The following is a 16,895-nucleotide window of genomic DNA, read 5'->3' as shown; positions in this document are numbered from 1 at the left end:
ACCTGCTGCTCTAAAAATACACAGAGATGACATCAGTTTAGGAAGTATTTTACGTCCTGTATATCCTGTACTCTTTGTAATTAATGTCAGTTAATCCCCCTCCCAGTCTTTAGACTCAAAGGCTTATACCTCATTATTCATCTTCTCTTTTTGTTGTTGTTGTTTTTTTTTTGCAGGATTTGTGCTGCTCATGGGGTTCCTCAAATATTATGCACGTTTTAGATATGATAAATTGGCAAGAGATGTCTGGGGATGTCAGGGAATTATACAATGAATAACTTCATGGGAAAATTAACTCTTAACAACACCATCATTGCATTAAATTGTGGTTTTCATGTGTCTGACTCCAGCAGGACCAGCTATAGTAGAAGCTAAACTCTGTTTACCCCGCCATAGGTACTACCTGAAGAACAATATGGAGACGGAGACGTTGTGTTCAGACGAGGATGCTCAGGACCTCCTCAGAGAGAGTCAGATCTCTCTGCTGCAGCTCAGCACCATGGAGGTCGCTGCCCAGCTCTCCATGAGAGACTTTGAGCTCTTCAGGAACATCGAGTCCACAGAGTATGTCGTTGTTTAAGATTTATTTAACTTCATAAAATGCAAGACGAAAGATAAACCAAGCCACATCAACAACATAAGAGGAAATAAAACTACTGGTGGTATATTGAGCATCACAATATGTTGTTGTTTCAAAAATGACGTATCAAGGCGTTGTACACTATTTTAGAATCATGTATTTTAACTTCTTTATGGTTCCCAGGTACGTGGACGACTTGTTTAAACTAGACTCCTCGATGGGAAGTGGTAATCTGAAACAGTTTGAGGAGGTGATAAACCAGGAGACCTTCTGGGTCGCCACCGAGATCCTGAAGGAGCCCAACGCCATGAAGAGGATGAAGACCATCAAACACTTCATCAAGATCGCCCTGCACTGCCGGGAGTGCAAGAACTTCAACTCCATGTTCGCTATTATCAGGTGGGCTCACTGTAGAAGCTGTCTTAACAGTGTGTGTGTGTGTTGGCTTCCTAAATTGAGAGTGGTGACATTTTGTTCATTTTCCTCATTTTCGCCTCACTTGTAGTGGAGTAGTAGAGTCAAAGACAGGAACCTGTTCTGCGGTGACAGCTAGCATTTAGCGTCTCCCCTGACAAATGTGCTTTGGCCACTCGTCTCCTTTCCCACATCCTCAGGAGAACCTGCCTCACCTCCTCCCCTCTCCCTCCCCCTCCTGCCGGCTCACAGAATCAGCCCCGATTCTCCTGAACCACACAGTCTGCAGTCTGCAGCCTTACAGCCTTTAAAACAAGAGTCCCATAGCAACGGCTACACTTATTGTTTGTTGCGATTGTGGCCTCTGTGGTTTGGCTCTAGATGGCTCTTAGACTGAGTTGAAGATGTACTGTGGCCCTAAGCCCAGGGTCAAACCCAGGGAAAGCAAGTTGTGGTGTGTTTTAGGGATGAACTTGGAGATGTGATTTGTGTTTGAACCCACCAACATCTGCATATGTGTGTATGCATGAGCAAGTGTGTTTGTGTGAGTGTATGGGTGTTTTTTCACTTATGTGTATGCGTTAATGCATGAGAGGATTTAATTACTCACTGTATTCATCAGTTTGTGTTAATGAAAGCGTTTTTAAAAATACCTAATAACTTGATTTTTATAGCTCCATTTAAAACAGAAAGTGTAAATAGAATAAAACATAATACAATAAAATGAGATAAAATACATGCGTTATGGGCGCCCCATAGAAAAGACACTCTATTACCTCAGGATCAGTTTAAAACACAGGACCATTTACACTTTCAGTTTTTAATTTGCCTTCAGGGGCCCTCAAGGTCTGTGGCAGTTGCCCCACTTTGCCCTTTTGATAACCCTCAAGGTTTTGTTCCAGGGCCACTTCTCTTTTACCTATATTTGTTCATCTGTTAAACATCCTAAATGTAAATTTTATGCAGATCTGTTTTTGTACAGTAGCATCTTCTCGATGTTTGGCCTGCAGCTGGTTCTTAGTGATCTTGAACTGGTGTTACATGACAATAGAACAAAAAAACACAACAACAAAAAAATTAAATGTAGCATTGTGTCAGCCGTTTCCAGTATATATGCTTTAAATGACTCACAGTTTGAACAGACGACATCCTACAAATGCCTTGGACTGTGGGTAGATAAATTAAATTATCTATTATTATAAATTATCTTTTGAATTACATGTTGAGGAATTCTCAAAAAACTTTAACTGAAACGGAAATTCCTTTTTTTAAGAAATTAAAAAGATCAAATAAACAAACAGAAAAAGAAATAATAGAAGTGGAGAAAACTACTGCAAAGAAACATGTTTTTTTTTTTAAATATGTTTTTATTAAGTGATTTAAAAGATGTTTCTGAATCCTGTAGAACCTTTTAATGAGAGCAGAGACAGAGGATGGCCTCATCCTGACTAGAATTAAGTTAAACTAATAATTATTTTATACATACGGTAGCATCTTTGTGGCCTCACTGCCAGTCTTTGTCATTGGGACCTGGAGATGATGCCAGTCGACAACTCCTACTTCTTCCTCCATGTTTGCTCATTTACTGCTGCAACAGTGTCCCAGTTCAGAGAGTAATTATTGAAAAACAACACGTCATGTTCTCTCTGTAGCCTAGCCTGGTTAATAGGTTGTTTAGATATGTTTGTTTTGCAGGGTGCTCTTTTCAGTCTACACTATAAATAATCCACAGCGGATATTGTCTGCAATGTTACTGCAGCATACATTTAAATGTAAATGCATGAAGATGCAGCTCTGCAATAACTACCATTGTAGATGTTTTTGATTAATTGAAGTGATTACAGTTACTGCAAAACAACCTTCTCTTAACTTTTTTTTCTTAATGTACCAGGATCGATGTTAGAGTCCTCTTTAGATCTGGACTCACAGTTTAAGGAGTTGGGCAATATGGTGATCCCCTGTTCACTGCTGTAAAAAGAACAGAAGTGTCTGACCTCCATGTCCCTTTACACTCCTCCTAACAGCAGGAGGACTTTGCCCATATGGCTCTCTGATGCATAACCTGCCTGGTGACAGGGGCATTGCTGCTGCTGTGTGTGTGTAAGAAAGATATCATGCAGGGCTCTCGTAGTGTTTTATAGTGGACGCACCCCGCTGAAATAAAGAGCACCTCCACTATCATTCATGCAGGAGACACCGGATTATTTGTATATGGGGTGTTTAAAAGTAAGGGAAAAGGAAAAGTGGTAGATGTGAGACCCTGACAACCATTACTGTGATTATCAACACATTATAATACAAATTTTTATTATCTTCTGACAAACCACACCTATTATGCACTTCTAGAAGAAATAAATATGTATGACTGTTTGGCCCAGATCACCAACACACAGAGGGATGATACATAGAGTCTGGAAAAACAAAAATATACCAACCAACAGAGAAAAAAAGTGAGGGAAACACAGAAAGGTAGTAGCGGCAGTGGAAGACGGACAGAGAGCTGATGAGGGAAAGGTTCAAGGGACGGGAACTGGAAAGATAATGAAAGAAGAGAGCAGAAATAAATGCGGTGCCAGTCATAATTATCAGCTGTCTAAATGAGTCTGCTCAGATATGACATTGCCTCAAGGGGTCTTCTGCTCTGGAAAATGGAGACCTCACTAACTGAAGATGGTTAGCTGGAAAATAAGTAATTTATGTCAGTATGGGGTTTTGGTTGGGATGTATGTATTGAATATACACATTAACACTATCCTTTCTTCTTTCTCCTCTACCCTCTTCTGCTTCCTCATTTCTACCTCTACCCGTCCCCTCCTTTCCTCCCACCATAACCTATTTATCTCTGTCTCCCTGCTTCCCCTCTCCCACCCTCCTTGCGCCTCTTTCCTCGCTCACATAGCGGCCTGAACTTGGCACCGGTGGCTCGGCTGCGAAGCTCTTGGGAGAAATTGCCCAGTAAGTACGAGAAGCTGTTTGGAGACCTGCAGGATGTCTTCGACCCGTCCAGGAACATGGCCAAGTACCGCAACATCCTGAGCAGCCAGAGCATGCAACCACCCATCATCCCACTGTTCCCAGTGGTCAAGAAGGACCTCACCTTCTTACATGAAGGTAAGACAGCTTTGTGGAGAGCCCAGACTTTCTTTTTGTGCCCTTTTTTTGTGTATTAGCTACTCACATGTTGCTACATTTCCGTTAATTGTCTTTAAACTTTAGGAGCCGAGGCCATTTCTGGCAATTGACATGTCATTCTGTACGGTTTAATGACCCCTACTTCCTCTGTGTTGTGCGTAAGGTCAATTTCAGTCTCACTCAGGAGGTTTACTTCTGCTAAAGGCTTCCCCATCTTGCCTTTTTAAGATAACACACTGAGTCAGGTCAGAAGTAGCCGAGCTGACTTCTCCTTAAAAGTTTTCTCTTAAATGTACGGCTATGTTAGGAACAGAAAAGAAAGTTTCCCTAATTGTGCAAGTTGCCTAAAATTCTCAAATGGCCCAGCATGACTCAATATGAAAGACAGACACCACTTTGATCTCCTGGAGGAATGACGAGAAGGAGACCAGAAAGAGGAGATTTTTACTTTGAAGATTTGACTTGCAAATATTGTTGCAAATTGCATCTTGCAAGATTTTGACAGCTGAATTCACACTCACTGTTTGTGCATGTATTTGTGTGCGTGTGTTTTGTACTTGTGTTCGTCCTCTCAGGCAATGACTCCAATGTTGACGGCCTTGTGAACTTTGAGAAGCTGAGGATGATCGCCAAGGAGATCAGACACGTGGTGAGGTTGACGTCAGCCAACATGGACCCTGCCCTCATGTTCAGACAGAGGTTGGTTGTTTTGATACCAAGAGGCCTCAAAGCCTTTTTATTCTCAAGATTTACCAATTGTGCTTTAACTTGATGCTGTTGGGGCCAGTTTCACAGATACGGGTCGCTTAAAGCTGTCTTGAACACCCTATGTGGGCCTTTAATTAATTAGCTTAATTAGCTGTATCACAAAAGTGTCACATTCAAAAGCCAGAATAATGGAGAACTTCATTATTCTACATTTTGGAGCTTTTTTTTAAAGAAAATGTATTGGGAAAGGGAGCCAGAGGTGAATTTTGTGGCTCAGTAATCATCACAGCACCCAATCAACAGTTAATTTGCAATCGAGTGGTTTAATAAGTGACACCAAATCATCAATTCCCTTCAATTATGTGTATCTTTGCAACTGACGCTTCCTTTTTCCCATCAGCCAGACTGTAGCAAAACTGTCACTTCTCAGAAAGAGGCATAAATGCAGAGAGTCCGGTGTAGCGAGGTAGATTGCAGGTTCTTAGAAAAGACACCTTTATTACAGAAAACTACAAATGTGAGCAAAGAGGGAACCACTACACCATACCTCCACCAGCCTACCTGGATCAATTCCCGTTCACTTCCTGTCCAGTTCACGGCTCTTGTTGGTTCGATTGCATCCCTCTGCTGGAATGTAACGACCTCGAGGACACAAGGCATTGAACGGCTGGAAGTGAGGTAGAATTGATGCCAACCGCAGTGTGTAGTTCGTATCACTCAGTCTGTGTGTGTTTTATCACAGTCACTGCTGCAGTGCATGACTGCCCCCTGCAGACACTCCCGTCTTACTACAAGCTCAAGATGTCAGAGAAGATATTTTTCACAAGACCTTTATTTCAGACTTAAAAAGCTTTTCATCATCATATCATATATGATCAAAACTTTTTCCCAAAAGGTGACACAACGACCTGTTTTCAGGAGTGTGTGATGCACAAGGCCATACCACGCACTCTTCAGGTTGATATGGGGAGATGTCATATGTCTGGTGTCCTCCCATCTCCAATCATTTCCTGTTTGTTTGTCGTGGCATGACCTCTACATAGTCTTGTCCACCCCGACCCCTGAACTTGTCTTTAAGTCACGCTTCAATCTTCACACCTCTTGCTTGCAGGAAGAAGAGGTGGAAGAGTTTAGGGTAAGTTTGTCCTGGTACCGGTTTCATCCTGTTTCAATCTGGACCAGCAGAAATTCAATCCACCCTGCATCCCCCAACACCATAAACTCTGCATGACCCCCCCCCCCCCCCTCCACTCTATCTGAGTGTACATGTGTGTCTGCCTGTGCTTGTGTGTGATTAACCCTTCCATTTGCAGTGCCCATTTACCTGAACCATACTGAAGTCCATCATTTGCCCTGTTCATGAGATTGTATGTTTGAGTCACATAGTAGCTTGAAATAATACTTAGTGTTTGTTTTTACATAGATGGTATACACACATTTACATGGTGATAAGTAGGTAGTAAAGAAGATTGTCTAAAATGTCTGATTTCTCTCATTTACTGTAAGTTCAAGTTCTAATTTATTGTCGCTCATACAAGGATACAGTTACAATGAAATGTTGTTCTCCTCTTGGGCCACGGAGAAAACAGGGCCAACATAAGAAAACACAACTTTATAGATGAAACAATCAACAAATAATCAAGTCCCAGAGGCTGTGTGACTGCACATAATATAGTAAATATTAGATAATTAAATTCAAATATGTAAAGTGAAAGAGCTAAAAACCCCTGTCCAAACAATCTCACTTCAAGGTCCATTTAGTGCCTGTTTTAGAGCTTTTGATCATATCACATGATCTCCATTGAATTATAGATGATTCCATATTTTCTGAGCACTTTGAGGAACTCTCATCCATGTTGGCTTAAAAATTTAGGGTCTGAGTTCATACTTGAGCGGGGAAACAGTCATGGAGTTTGAGATGAACAGCTATGAAATGGACTTTGCCAACATGGACAAAAAGTGCTCAGAAAAAAATTAAAATTTGAACATCTACAGATTAAGATCATGTGATATGATCGAAAAGCGCCAGGAAAGTTACTAAATGGACCTTTAGGTGAGATTGTGTTGTCAGCTGCTGTTTACAAAGTCAAGAATGAACTTTGAAGCTTTGAACTCTGTAAGGCAAAACCCCACCCATTTGCCAAATAAAGGCAGAGCAAAACAAACCATGAGAAATATTTACAGATGCTATTTGACTCAGGTTTGGTGTTTGTTCATATCTGCATCCTGGCATAATATTCCCCATATCGAATCTTGTGCATCTTTTGTTTCCTAACCCTTTTTGCCTCCATCTGACAGAATGTTCTGCTGCTCTGTACTGTGATAGCATGGCGCACCAGCAAGAGCTGCCTCCCCCCAGTTGCATGGTCCCGTTTTAAAATGCTATGCTCCGACACAAAGACAGATGTACAGATTTTATAGTAGAAGAGGTGTTCAATAAGAAAGTAGTTGTTGCCTTTTATGTTTTTGGTGATTGTACTGATTGTTGTTTACCGTTATTTCCTTCCCCCTTTTTGTTTTCTCTCTTTATACTTTCATGTACATTTCTTCTGTTCCTGTGCCTTCTTCATTTATCTCCCTCATCTTTCTCAACTCTTCATCTTCTGCTCATCCATCAACAACACTTCATCCATTTATCTCACCTCTTTAAATTACCTCCACATCCCTTTGTCCATCTTTTACTCTGCTTACTTCATCCCATTTCTTTCCTCTCCTTCGTTTTCTTCCACTCATCTCCTCCTCTTCTATATTTCCCTCATTATCCTCCTCCCTTTCCTTCCTTCCCTCCTCTTCCTCTTCTCTATTCCCCCCATTAGGTCTTTGAGTCAGGGCAGCACCAACTCCAACATGCTGGATGTGCAGGGTGGCGCCCATAAGAAGCGAGTGCGTCGCAGCTCGCTTCTCAACGCTAAGAAGCTGTACGAAGACGCTCAGATGGCCAGAAAGGTGAAGCAGTACCTGTCCAACCTGACGGTGGAGATAGACGAGGAGAAACACCAAATCATGTCCCTGCAGTGTGAACCGTCCTACAGCACCTGTGAGTAACACAGATACTGAGACTACTTTTTATTGTATCAGTAGAGTGTAAAGCCTTTGGCCCTCACCCGACATGGTATACACAGGAATATCAGTAAAACGTACATGGAACATCTTGCATAGATTTCAGTTTGCATTATTCCAAGCCTTTTTATATATGTATTTATTATTCTGTGTATGCACTTTTAGGTATTTTGTTACAAAATATATTTAGGTTTCAACTTTAGGATATTTAACGCTGGAAAAAATGGATGTATTTTAATGAAAAGAGCTGTAATTTCCCTGGATGATATCTGATCTGACAGTATATAGATTTGTATTATTGGCTTGTACTGCCACCTAGTGTATTTACAAATGCTCTGCAGAAAATAACAGGAATTAAATGATCAATCAATTGATAGATACTACAGTACGCATGTATTGTATCATCCAAACCTTCTATAGAAGAAAATATGCACATAATACTTTTTTTTATAACCGTAATGTGAAATTCTTTAAATTGACCATGAGTCATTGTGCCGAAATTCCTTTTTTTGTTCATTTGAATTGTATCAGGAAGAATTAGCATTTGGCCATAATATTATTCAAATCACATATTACAACTGTGACAATGCCAAGGAATGGCAGTATGCTAAAGTGATACTTTTATCAGTTTTTATGAATGTGATAATCATGTGTGTGATTACTGCAAGACGGACCTACTGTGTGTTTTCTGCTTGGGTCTAGAAAGTCTTGAAACATCTGAAAATTATAATTTAATTTAGGTAGGTCTTGAAAGGTTTACAGATTGAACAAAGAGTAAAGAAGCCGCTAACATAACTCACACTGGATAGTTGAACTGAACAGGAAGAAAACAGTCAGTTGGAAAAGTCTTCCAAAAGTTTTACATTTGTAAATGGTAGATGTTTTGGAATCATTTCATTTTGTTTGTACATTTTTCGTCTTCTTCCTGTGGTTGTAGTGTCAAAGAACTTGAGTGAGAGACGATCCACCAAGTCGGACATGTCTCCGGTGTCTCTGCGGTCGGCTCTGCCCTCGGGGAAAACACAAAACAGGGTGTCACAAGTCCTTCAGGTCCAGGTCCCACTGAACCCTCTACGAAAGAAGAGCACCGCCAAGGACATAGGCACACTTAGTTAGTACACCTGCACTATACTCTATATCATCATTATACTAATTTATGTAGAGTTATGCTTTACTTCTTTATGCTTTCATGTATTTAGAATTTTAATCATTCATTCTTCTCTGTCCTTCTGATTGTACAGTACATCGTCATTGATTAGATAAAGGGGTTAAATAAACAATTAGAACAGATATAACGTAACACAACAAGACTCCCTGCTTAATTTACTTGTCTGTAACCTTGTTTTTCTCTCTCTCTTTTTTCTGCTCCAGACTCCAACTCTCCCCAGGTTGTGAAGAAACCTCCAGTGACCTCATCAGAGGAGTGGAGCTCCAAGAGACCATCTGATGACACCGTCTCCACCATCTCCTCTCTTCACTCCAGCCCCACGGTGTCACCGCAGGGCTCCCCACGCAAAGGTCTGATACAGAAAGTGTGCTTTTCACCCCATATGTTTTTATCAGACAGTCACCCCGAGGCAGAGCTCAGAAACACTAACGCCTGGGCCACACCGCCTACCTGAGCAGCGCGTGTGCGTCGCCGAGCCTCTTGCTTTGAGAAAGAGAACATGATCTGTTGATGGTCATATTGACATAATCAAAGCAACGCCGTCACGCACAGGTAGAGGTAGGCCCGGGCGTAATGATAGTGTTACTGAGTTGCTCAGAAACCATCTCTGGGGTGAATGCTCATATAAAGTCTAGATTAGGAGTTAATTTGTGGTTGATTTCACACTTTTCCTTTCTTGAAAACTGATAAGATTGCACAGAATATCAGAGTACATTTTTTTGCTAATATTAACTACGATAGTCCTGAAGGTCCTTCAGACACCCTGCTACTTAAATCTCTAACCATCCTCTTGTTTCAAGTTGAATAAAAAGCCCTTATTTTCATCTCTCACTCCGGCTTTCCTTCACCCTCTTCAGTGGGAGGCGTGGCCAAGTCCCAGAACTCCAGCCATATGAACCTGTCGGGATCTTCGTCGTCACTGACCAGCGACACCAGCACGAAGGCCGGCACCATCAGCCTGCGCAGCTACGGCATAGGTGGGGCTCTCCTCCACAAGAGGATCCTTCTGCTGACCAGGCAGCACAGCCGAGAGAGTAGCAGGGAGAGAGCGAGTCAGACAGAGGAGGAGACGGAGGCAGTTCAGGGAGTCTTGTTTCCTTCAGAGCAAAGGAGAGGGAGATCCAGGCAGCAGAACAACCAGGGTGCTCAGGCAGATGCAGGGCTAATGTTACGGAGGGTAAGAGCAGGAACCCCTACGGGTATGCATGGAGTCCACACTGGGTCTCCTCCCAGTCCCATGACTCTGTCACCTCTCTGCTTGCCCCAGTTAATGAGACCCAAACCTCCAGAGTCGCCCGTCAGAACAAGGCTGATGTCACCCTTCAGGATACTGAGGGAAAGGAGTCAGTCCAGAGAGAGGACGGTGGCAATCAGGCCACATCTGAGCGGTGGGGAGGGAACAAGAGAGCTCGTGGCCTCCTCACAAGGACAGACAGAGCAGAGAGCCAAGAGGTCGGGCAGCCCCTTCCTTTGGCTCTGCAGGGACAGACGCACCAGGAGAAAGACTGTCTGACACAGTGAACTGACTGATCCAAGTATTTGTTGAGTAAAAACAGTGAAGAAAAAATGCAACTAGTGGTATTTCAGAGACAATTTTTATCAGAGGTTGATGATCGATGACATTTATAGAGAATCCATCACATTGCCATCACATTTCATTTTGGAAGTACAAAGGAAAGCGTTAGTTGAGAGAAAAGAGTCTCATATCCACCATCAGTCATAGAAAGGTGACGGGAGAAAGAGTTTTCACAGCGAACAAAGTAGATCTTGTTTGGAGCAGTAACAAAAAATGGAAAAACCATTTCAGTTTGTTCTCGGAGTTCTCCCAACATTTCTTTGTTCGTGGGAATAATGCTGTGAATTTTTGTAAGTGTTACAATGTCACCCAACAGCCAAATGTAGCAAAATATGTCATTGTCAAAGCAGAAAGCATATTCAACTTAACTTTTGAATCCCAAAATAAAGGGTAGTTTGTCGCTGTGAAACACTCTTGACTCTTGAAAAAAAGAAAAGATGAATTTCTCATTCCTGTAGATTTTGATATGTGATTTTTCTTCTGTGGCATGCAGTATTTTAATGCCATGTTCATCTAGTTTCTCTGCAGTCACAGTTGATGTGGTTCAGCAAGTTTTTGTAATATAAAGTTTAAACTGTGACCTCCGACAGTGTCCTTCACAGTCATTGCTGCACAATTCAGAGTCTCTGTTCACGTTTAACTTTAACATTTTAGAAGTGTTCATAACTTCACAGCCTCACAGTTTCTGGCACCACCTGCTGTACCGTGTAAGTGTTGAAGTTAAGTACTGTACATGGCATAGAGACAATGACGAGTGTTATCGATTGTTGCTGGATTATTATTATTTTTAGTATTTGCTGTTAAAAAGGGCATCGAAACGTCTCCCCATGTTCTCAACACAGTGTGGATTTTATTTTTTGTGATTTGAAGTGCAGTGATTGTCCAACGTTCCCTAAAATAGATAAAAAGAAACAGATAGAAATATGGCCAATTGGGTAGAGCTACACACTGCATCTTTATTTTCTCTCTATCCCTTTTTACTTTACATCCTGGTCCCTTCCCTATTTAGCTTTTTCTTCATTATTATAATCTGTATTTTGTCCTCAATGTTTCTCTCTCCTGTCCTCTGTCCAGGTTACACCCTCCTACCAGCTGGTAAAGCGGACAACCTGTCGGACTCGAGTCACAGCGAGATCTCCTCCCGCTCCAGTATCTGTTCAGTTGACTCCGTGCCGGCTCCCGGGCTCGACGACCGGTGTAACAGCAGCAACAGGACCTGTACTAATATTGCCACTAGTACTACTACAACTACTACTACGCCTGCTGCGGTTGTTGAGAGCACGGCAGCAATGCATGCACACTTAAATGCGGATTACAACCAGCCCAGCACAAGGTAATTAACTTCAGTTTATCTAATCTGCCATTAGGTGGAAAAGAGAGCATCAAACATTTACGTACGTTTGTTAAGAGTTTGTCTAGGAGTTTTTCAAAGTGTATACTTTTTTTGCGATGTCAAGATTGATAATACAATCTATATGCACTCAGGTAACAAGGTTACAGTCAGCTTTTGTCTACAGTCGATGTAAGTGAGAAACCTGGAGAAACCTCTCTCTGGACTGAATTTAAATTACAAAGAGGACCTGTGAGTTCACTGACAGACAGTAGCTAATTAGGATGTATGCGCTCCGAGTGGGATTAAAATCACTGACCAGCTCTGCACAATCACCCCACCACCCCTAGAGAAATACATCTTGTCCGAATGGAGCTAAACTAGTTTGTAGACACAAGATTTTAGGACTCAAAACTACACAACTTATCAAGATGGATGGTTTTTTTGTGTCAGTCTTCTAAACTCTTTTAATTTAAACACTTTTTACTTTGTTCATCCGGATCCCTGTTAGCTCATGTCATACCCATACCTTGCTGAAAAATTAATTGGTATGAGAGCACTTTTTTTTTTTTCTAGCCTTGACTCAAGCCTCGAACCACCAGGACGCCCTCACACACAAACACTTCATCATCAGAAACCTTACCAAAGGCCAACATGAGCACTAAAAAAAAAAGGCACCTCACGTACACAGTCTGCTACCTCAAGCCGCTCTTCCATTTACTCCCCCAGCTGGATTCCAATTATGTCCTTTCCTCATTAAAACTCAGAGAACAGGAAGTCGTAAAAAAACGCGGCAGGTTTTTATTAGCGTCCCACATTTACTGCCCTCCGCTCTCCTTCTCTTCTCCGTTAACAACGTATCGGTTTTCACGCAGGCTGCTTTTTAATCTGGTCGAATAAACAACACACCTTTTTTTATTGTCTGCTGTTTGTTTATTGTTCCTCCATGATCAGGCCATTCTGTCTCACAAAGTGGAGACTATAAAATGTCGCCGGACGCAATAATCTGTCTGCTCCTCTGATATTACATTACCTCGGCAGCCTTGCCGTATAACACCGGCCTGTTTTATGAAATATGGCTCAGTTTCATTGAGTGGCTTGTTTGTCCTGTAAAACTGCGTCAGTGAATCAAACTGCTGCTTTATGAAAAGCAGCTGAGCAGAAAAACTTTTTAAAAGTTTTTTTTTTTTTTAAAGCCAGACATTGTCTATCTATCATGCAGGAAACGCTGTCAAATTTTTTGTTTTGTAATTTCGTAAAGAGGAAGTGTACAGATGAGGCATAAACCTTAATGGCTGAATATTCACAGTATTTCCCAGGTGAAACAACAAAAAGTATTTGAAAAATCTCTGCAAGACATTTTGGTTGAAAGTTGAAGATTGTGTAGAGGCAACAGGGATCATCTGTGTAACATTGAACTATATTCATTTGTCTTTTGTTGGTGTTTCGACTCTCTGACCCACATGTCCTCCAGCCAACAGCTTTTTAGAGTTATTGACCCTCCCGCTCTCTCTCCATTGTCAGTTCATTTCAGTAGACTTTTCACTTTTCCTCCCTGCGTTTCTTTCTTTGGTACATGTACAACTCCTCTACTTCTCAACTACTATTTTACTTTATTTAAGCATCTGAAAGCATCAGTAAATATGCTGAGGTTAGCCTGACAGTTAATTATTTCACTCTTCTATCTTCAGTAGTTCCTCGTCGTTGGCTCGGGGATACGTAACGCGAGCCTCCACCTTCACCTCCTCCACCTCAACGGAGGAGCTGACCCCGGACCACACCTCCCAAGACTCAGTGGTCGACAGCGGCCGCGGCAGCTGGACATCCTGCTCCTCCAACTCCCACGACTCCTTCCAGAGCCTCCCCGCCTCCTCCTGCCGGCCCTGGGACCATGGCATCCACGGGCATCCGCTTTCCCTCCCGCACACGCACCTGGGCGGGTTCAAGCACACGCAGCTGGCCGGGCCGATAGCAGAGGTCGAGGCCGCAGGTCACGCGTGGCCGAACGAGGACACCGCCGCCAAGCAGCACTCCAGAAACTCCAGCTCGGATCTGTCCAATCAGTCGCGGCAGAGCTGGGCATCGTCCAGCTCGCTGTCGGACACCTACGAGGGGAATTACGGGACGATAAAGCGGCGAAACACCTCGGAGCACCCCTCCTCGCCAACCAACGAGGAAGGAGGGCAAAGCACAGACCCTGTCTACAAAACGGTGACGTCAAGCACAGAGAAGGGCCTGATAGGTGAGGGGTCAGGTTGATTCCCTGTAAACAGTGTGACAGTGGTCAACTCTGTCGCTACGTTTGTGAGCGTCTGTTGAGGGTGTGAGGTTGTCTGGATAGTTACAGGATAGTTACAGTAGAACTTAGTTTTCCCCATTATAGGCTCTGCTTGTGAATCTATATGCGTCATTGCAGTAACACATCAGCTTGCGCTTAAGCTCTCGTTACTGAATATCAAGATGGCTGTCAGTGTTTTATATTAGGCTTACATGCAGTATATTAAGTCTGCTGTTGTTTCAAGTGAATTACTGCATCTTTCATTTGCTTGACTTGCTGTTACGGTTTAGTGTACAGCTGGCGAACGCTGCACTTTGGCATTTCTTAGATCTTTGGCTAAGATCCCTAACAGATCTCACTCTTGTCGCTGTTGGCTCTCCATCTGACAGGAGTTATGGAGCATCCTCATCAGCCACAGTGTAAATTTGTCTTTTCGATCCCCCGCTGTAGTTTCATGGTAAACTGTAAGACGATGCAGTTTGCTAGTTTTATGAGGATAACAAAACTTTTTTTTAGATTCTTTGACTGAAGAGTTGTAGAGTAGAAGGGGAGGAGTTAAGAGAGTGTCCACTGCCCAAATTCAACAGAAAATTCATTGACAAAAATGTTGATAATCGATCAATCGTTTCAGTCGATCATTCTCTGCTTCTAGCTTCTCAAAAGTGAGAATTTACAATTTACATCTCTCGTAAATTGAATATCTTTATACTGTTGGACAAAAGAAGTAATCTGAAGTTGTCACCTTGGGCTTTGGGAAATTATGATGGGCACTTTTCACTATGTTATGATTTGTTTTTTTAAGATCCAAACGATTAATCGATTAATCTGGTAAATAATTGACAAATTATTGAATGATGAAAGTAATCATTAGTAGCAGCTCCAGTTCTGTCTGTATCCGCTGCAGCCATCCATCTCATTGGTTGTATGTTTTTCTTTTGATTTTCAACACGTTTTGCTGCATGTATAGGTGTTTATTGTGCTCGTGAAACATCACATTGATTTAATTTTTCCATTATTTTCTTTTTGTTTCTCCCCTCCTCACACAACTCCCCACACACCTCCTTTTCCACCAACCTCTTCACCCCCGTCACTCCTCGTCCCTCACTCCCCTCCTTTGCTCCATTCCTCCTTTCTTTTGATCGACACCTCCATCCAGTGTACTGTGTCACCTCCCCCGGCAAGGATGAGCGTTACCGAGCTCCCCCTCCCACCCCTCCAGGCTACCAGGGTCTGGCTCTGGGGGATCTCGGCCTTACAGACGGAGTAGTAGGTGGGCCAGGAGGTCTCCTCCCCAGGCCTCCTCACCTCAGACCTCCAGACTACAGCGTGGCCCTGCAGAGGAGCAAACTCCTGCAGAGCCCTGGAGCAGCCGGCGGCCTGGCTGAGGCACGGAGGCTGGCCGCTAACCATCAGCTCCACCACCAAGAGGCCCGGACGGCCGGCTCCACGCAGGGCCTCTCCAGACCGCCCAGCATCTGCCTCCCACCACAGGAGCTGGCTGACAGTGAGGATGGTACGTCCCACAGGATGGAGACATGATGAGCATCATTTTAAAGAGTTAATCAGCAGTATAAAAACAAACTATTGGTTCCCGTACTTAAACCACACTTGTCTCTACTAAACATATCTCTTCATTCAGAGTTAATCAACATGACAGTTTGCAGGTTGACTCATCAAATCTTAATGGAAGGTTTTAGGGAATGACCACAAGCTTACCAAAAGAACAGGATTTTTCATGAAACAAAATTGCCCTTTCTTTAACTAGTCAGATGAATTCATATAAACAAATGCATTCATATGTTTTGTTCATATTTTTTTTTGCTTTCACTTTATGTCTATGCTCTCAATGAGTGCCAAATTAGTTTCGGGGGTCTAAAAACCAAAGGAAAGAGAGAAAGATGAATTTTATTACCGAGTTTGACCAGCTCTGAGATTGTTACTACTCTCGGATAGTTTCATACAATATCACCAGCGATTATCATCGTTGGTTTTGGTTATTTTGCAACAAAATAAATAAAGCGTGCAACATGTAAATCTGCAGAAACTCGTGCACATTGTTTTAACATTGTCCTCTCTTCTGTTTCCCAGATGAACAGGTGTCTGCGGTGTAAAGGCGGTGACGTCACGCTCACACACGCACACACACATTCTCACACATGAACCCAGTTGTGTTGATCGGGCTTTGGACTGAGCTAGCAGCCTGCCGTCACTACGTATCAGAGCACATTCTCCAAGCCCCTCCCACAAGTCCTGTGTGACATCACCACGGACCATAATGCACCTGTGGACCAGAGCAGTGGGTCACGTGACCTCTCTCTCCACCTCCCAGGACTCGTACAATCATCTCTTTTTGAACTCATTTCACAAAAACAAAGAAGAAAAGAAAGATTTTAGATACTTTTTAAAAACTCTTGAACAAAGCTGAAAAGGGGCGGCGTGATGGAGTCACATCACGGTAGACAGACGTTTAAAAAAAAGGACAAATAAAAGAAGGAAAGAGTGACAATAACGATGTCTCATGAGAAGAAGTCGGCCTCCTTGGAAACAGACCACCATGTACCTCCATTTTGCGCTCCAAGCTCTCTTGTCTAAAGGTTGTTGTTTTTTACAGTTTTAACATGTACAGTGATTTTTCTCTTTTTTTGTTTT

At 42.6% G+C, this 16,895-nt stretch overlaps 1 protein-coding gene across 1 annotated transcript in view; it reads left to right on the top strand.

The window, feature by feature from the left end:
* rapgef6 (Rap guanine nucleotide exchange factor (GEF) 6) overlaps positions 1–16,637 on the top strand; it is an 84,005-nt gene extending 67,368 nt beyond the window's left edge. The window contains exons 17-29 of the mRNA XM_070916716.1: positions 397–564; positions 764–979; positions 3,894–4,105; positions 4,702–4,825; positions 5,946–5,969; positions 7,651–7,871; positions 8,832–9,005; positions 9,266–9,412; positions 9,920–10,039; positions 11,713–11,971; positions 13,660–14,210; positions 15,403–15,759; positions 16,335–16,637. Of these exons, the coding sequence (XP_070772817.1) occupies positions 397–564; positions 764–979; positions 3,894–4,105; positions 4,702–4,825; positions 5,946–5,969; positions 7,651–7,871; positions 8,832–9,005; positions 9,266–9,412; positions 9,920–10,039; positions 11,713–11,971; positions 13,660–14,210; positions 15,403–15,759; positions 16,335–16,357 (2,596 nt within the window). The 3' untranslated portion in view covers positions 16,358–16,637. The remainder of the gene's footprint in view (positions 1–396; positions 565–763; positions 980–3,893; positions 4,106–4,701; positions 4,826–5,945; positions 5,970–7,650; positions 7,872–8,831; positions 9,006–9,265; positions 9,413–9,919; positions 10,040–11,712; positions 11,972–13,659; positions 14,211–15,402; positions 15,760–16,334) is intronic.
* The last annotated feature ends 258 nt before the right edge of the window (positions 16,638–16,895 follow it).

Source organism: Enoplosus armatus, chromosome 13, assembly GCF_043641665.1.
Source record: "Enoplosus armatus isolate fEnoArm2 chromosome 13, fEnoArm2.hap1, whole genome shotgun sequence".
Classification (NCBI taxonomy): Eukaryota; Metazoa; Chordata; class Actinopteri; order Centrarchiformes; family Enoplosidae; genus Enoplosus; species Enoplosus armatus.
The sequence above is the reverse complement of the archived record's forward strand: the minus strand, read 5'-3'. Positions and strand labels throughout refer to the sequence as shown.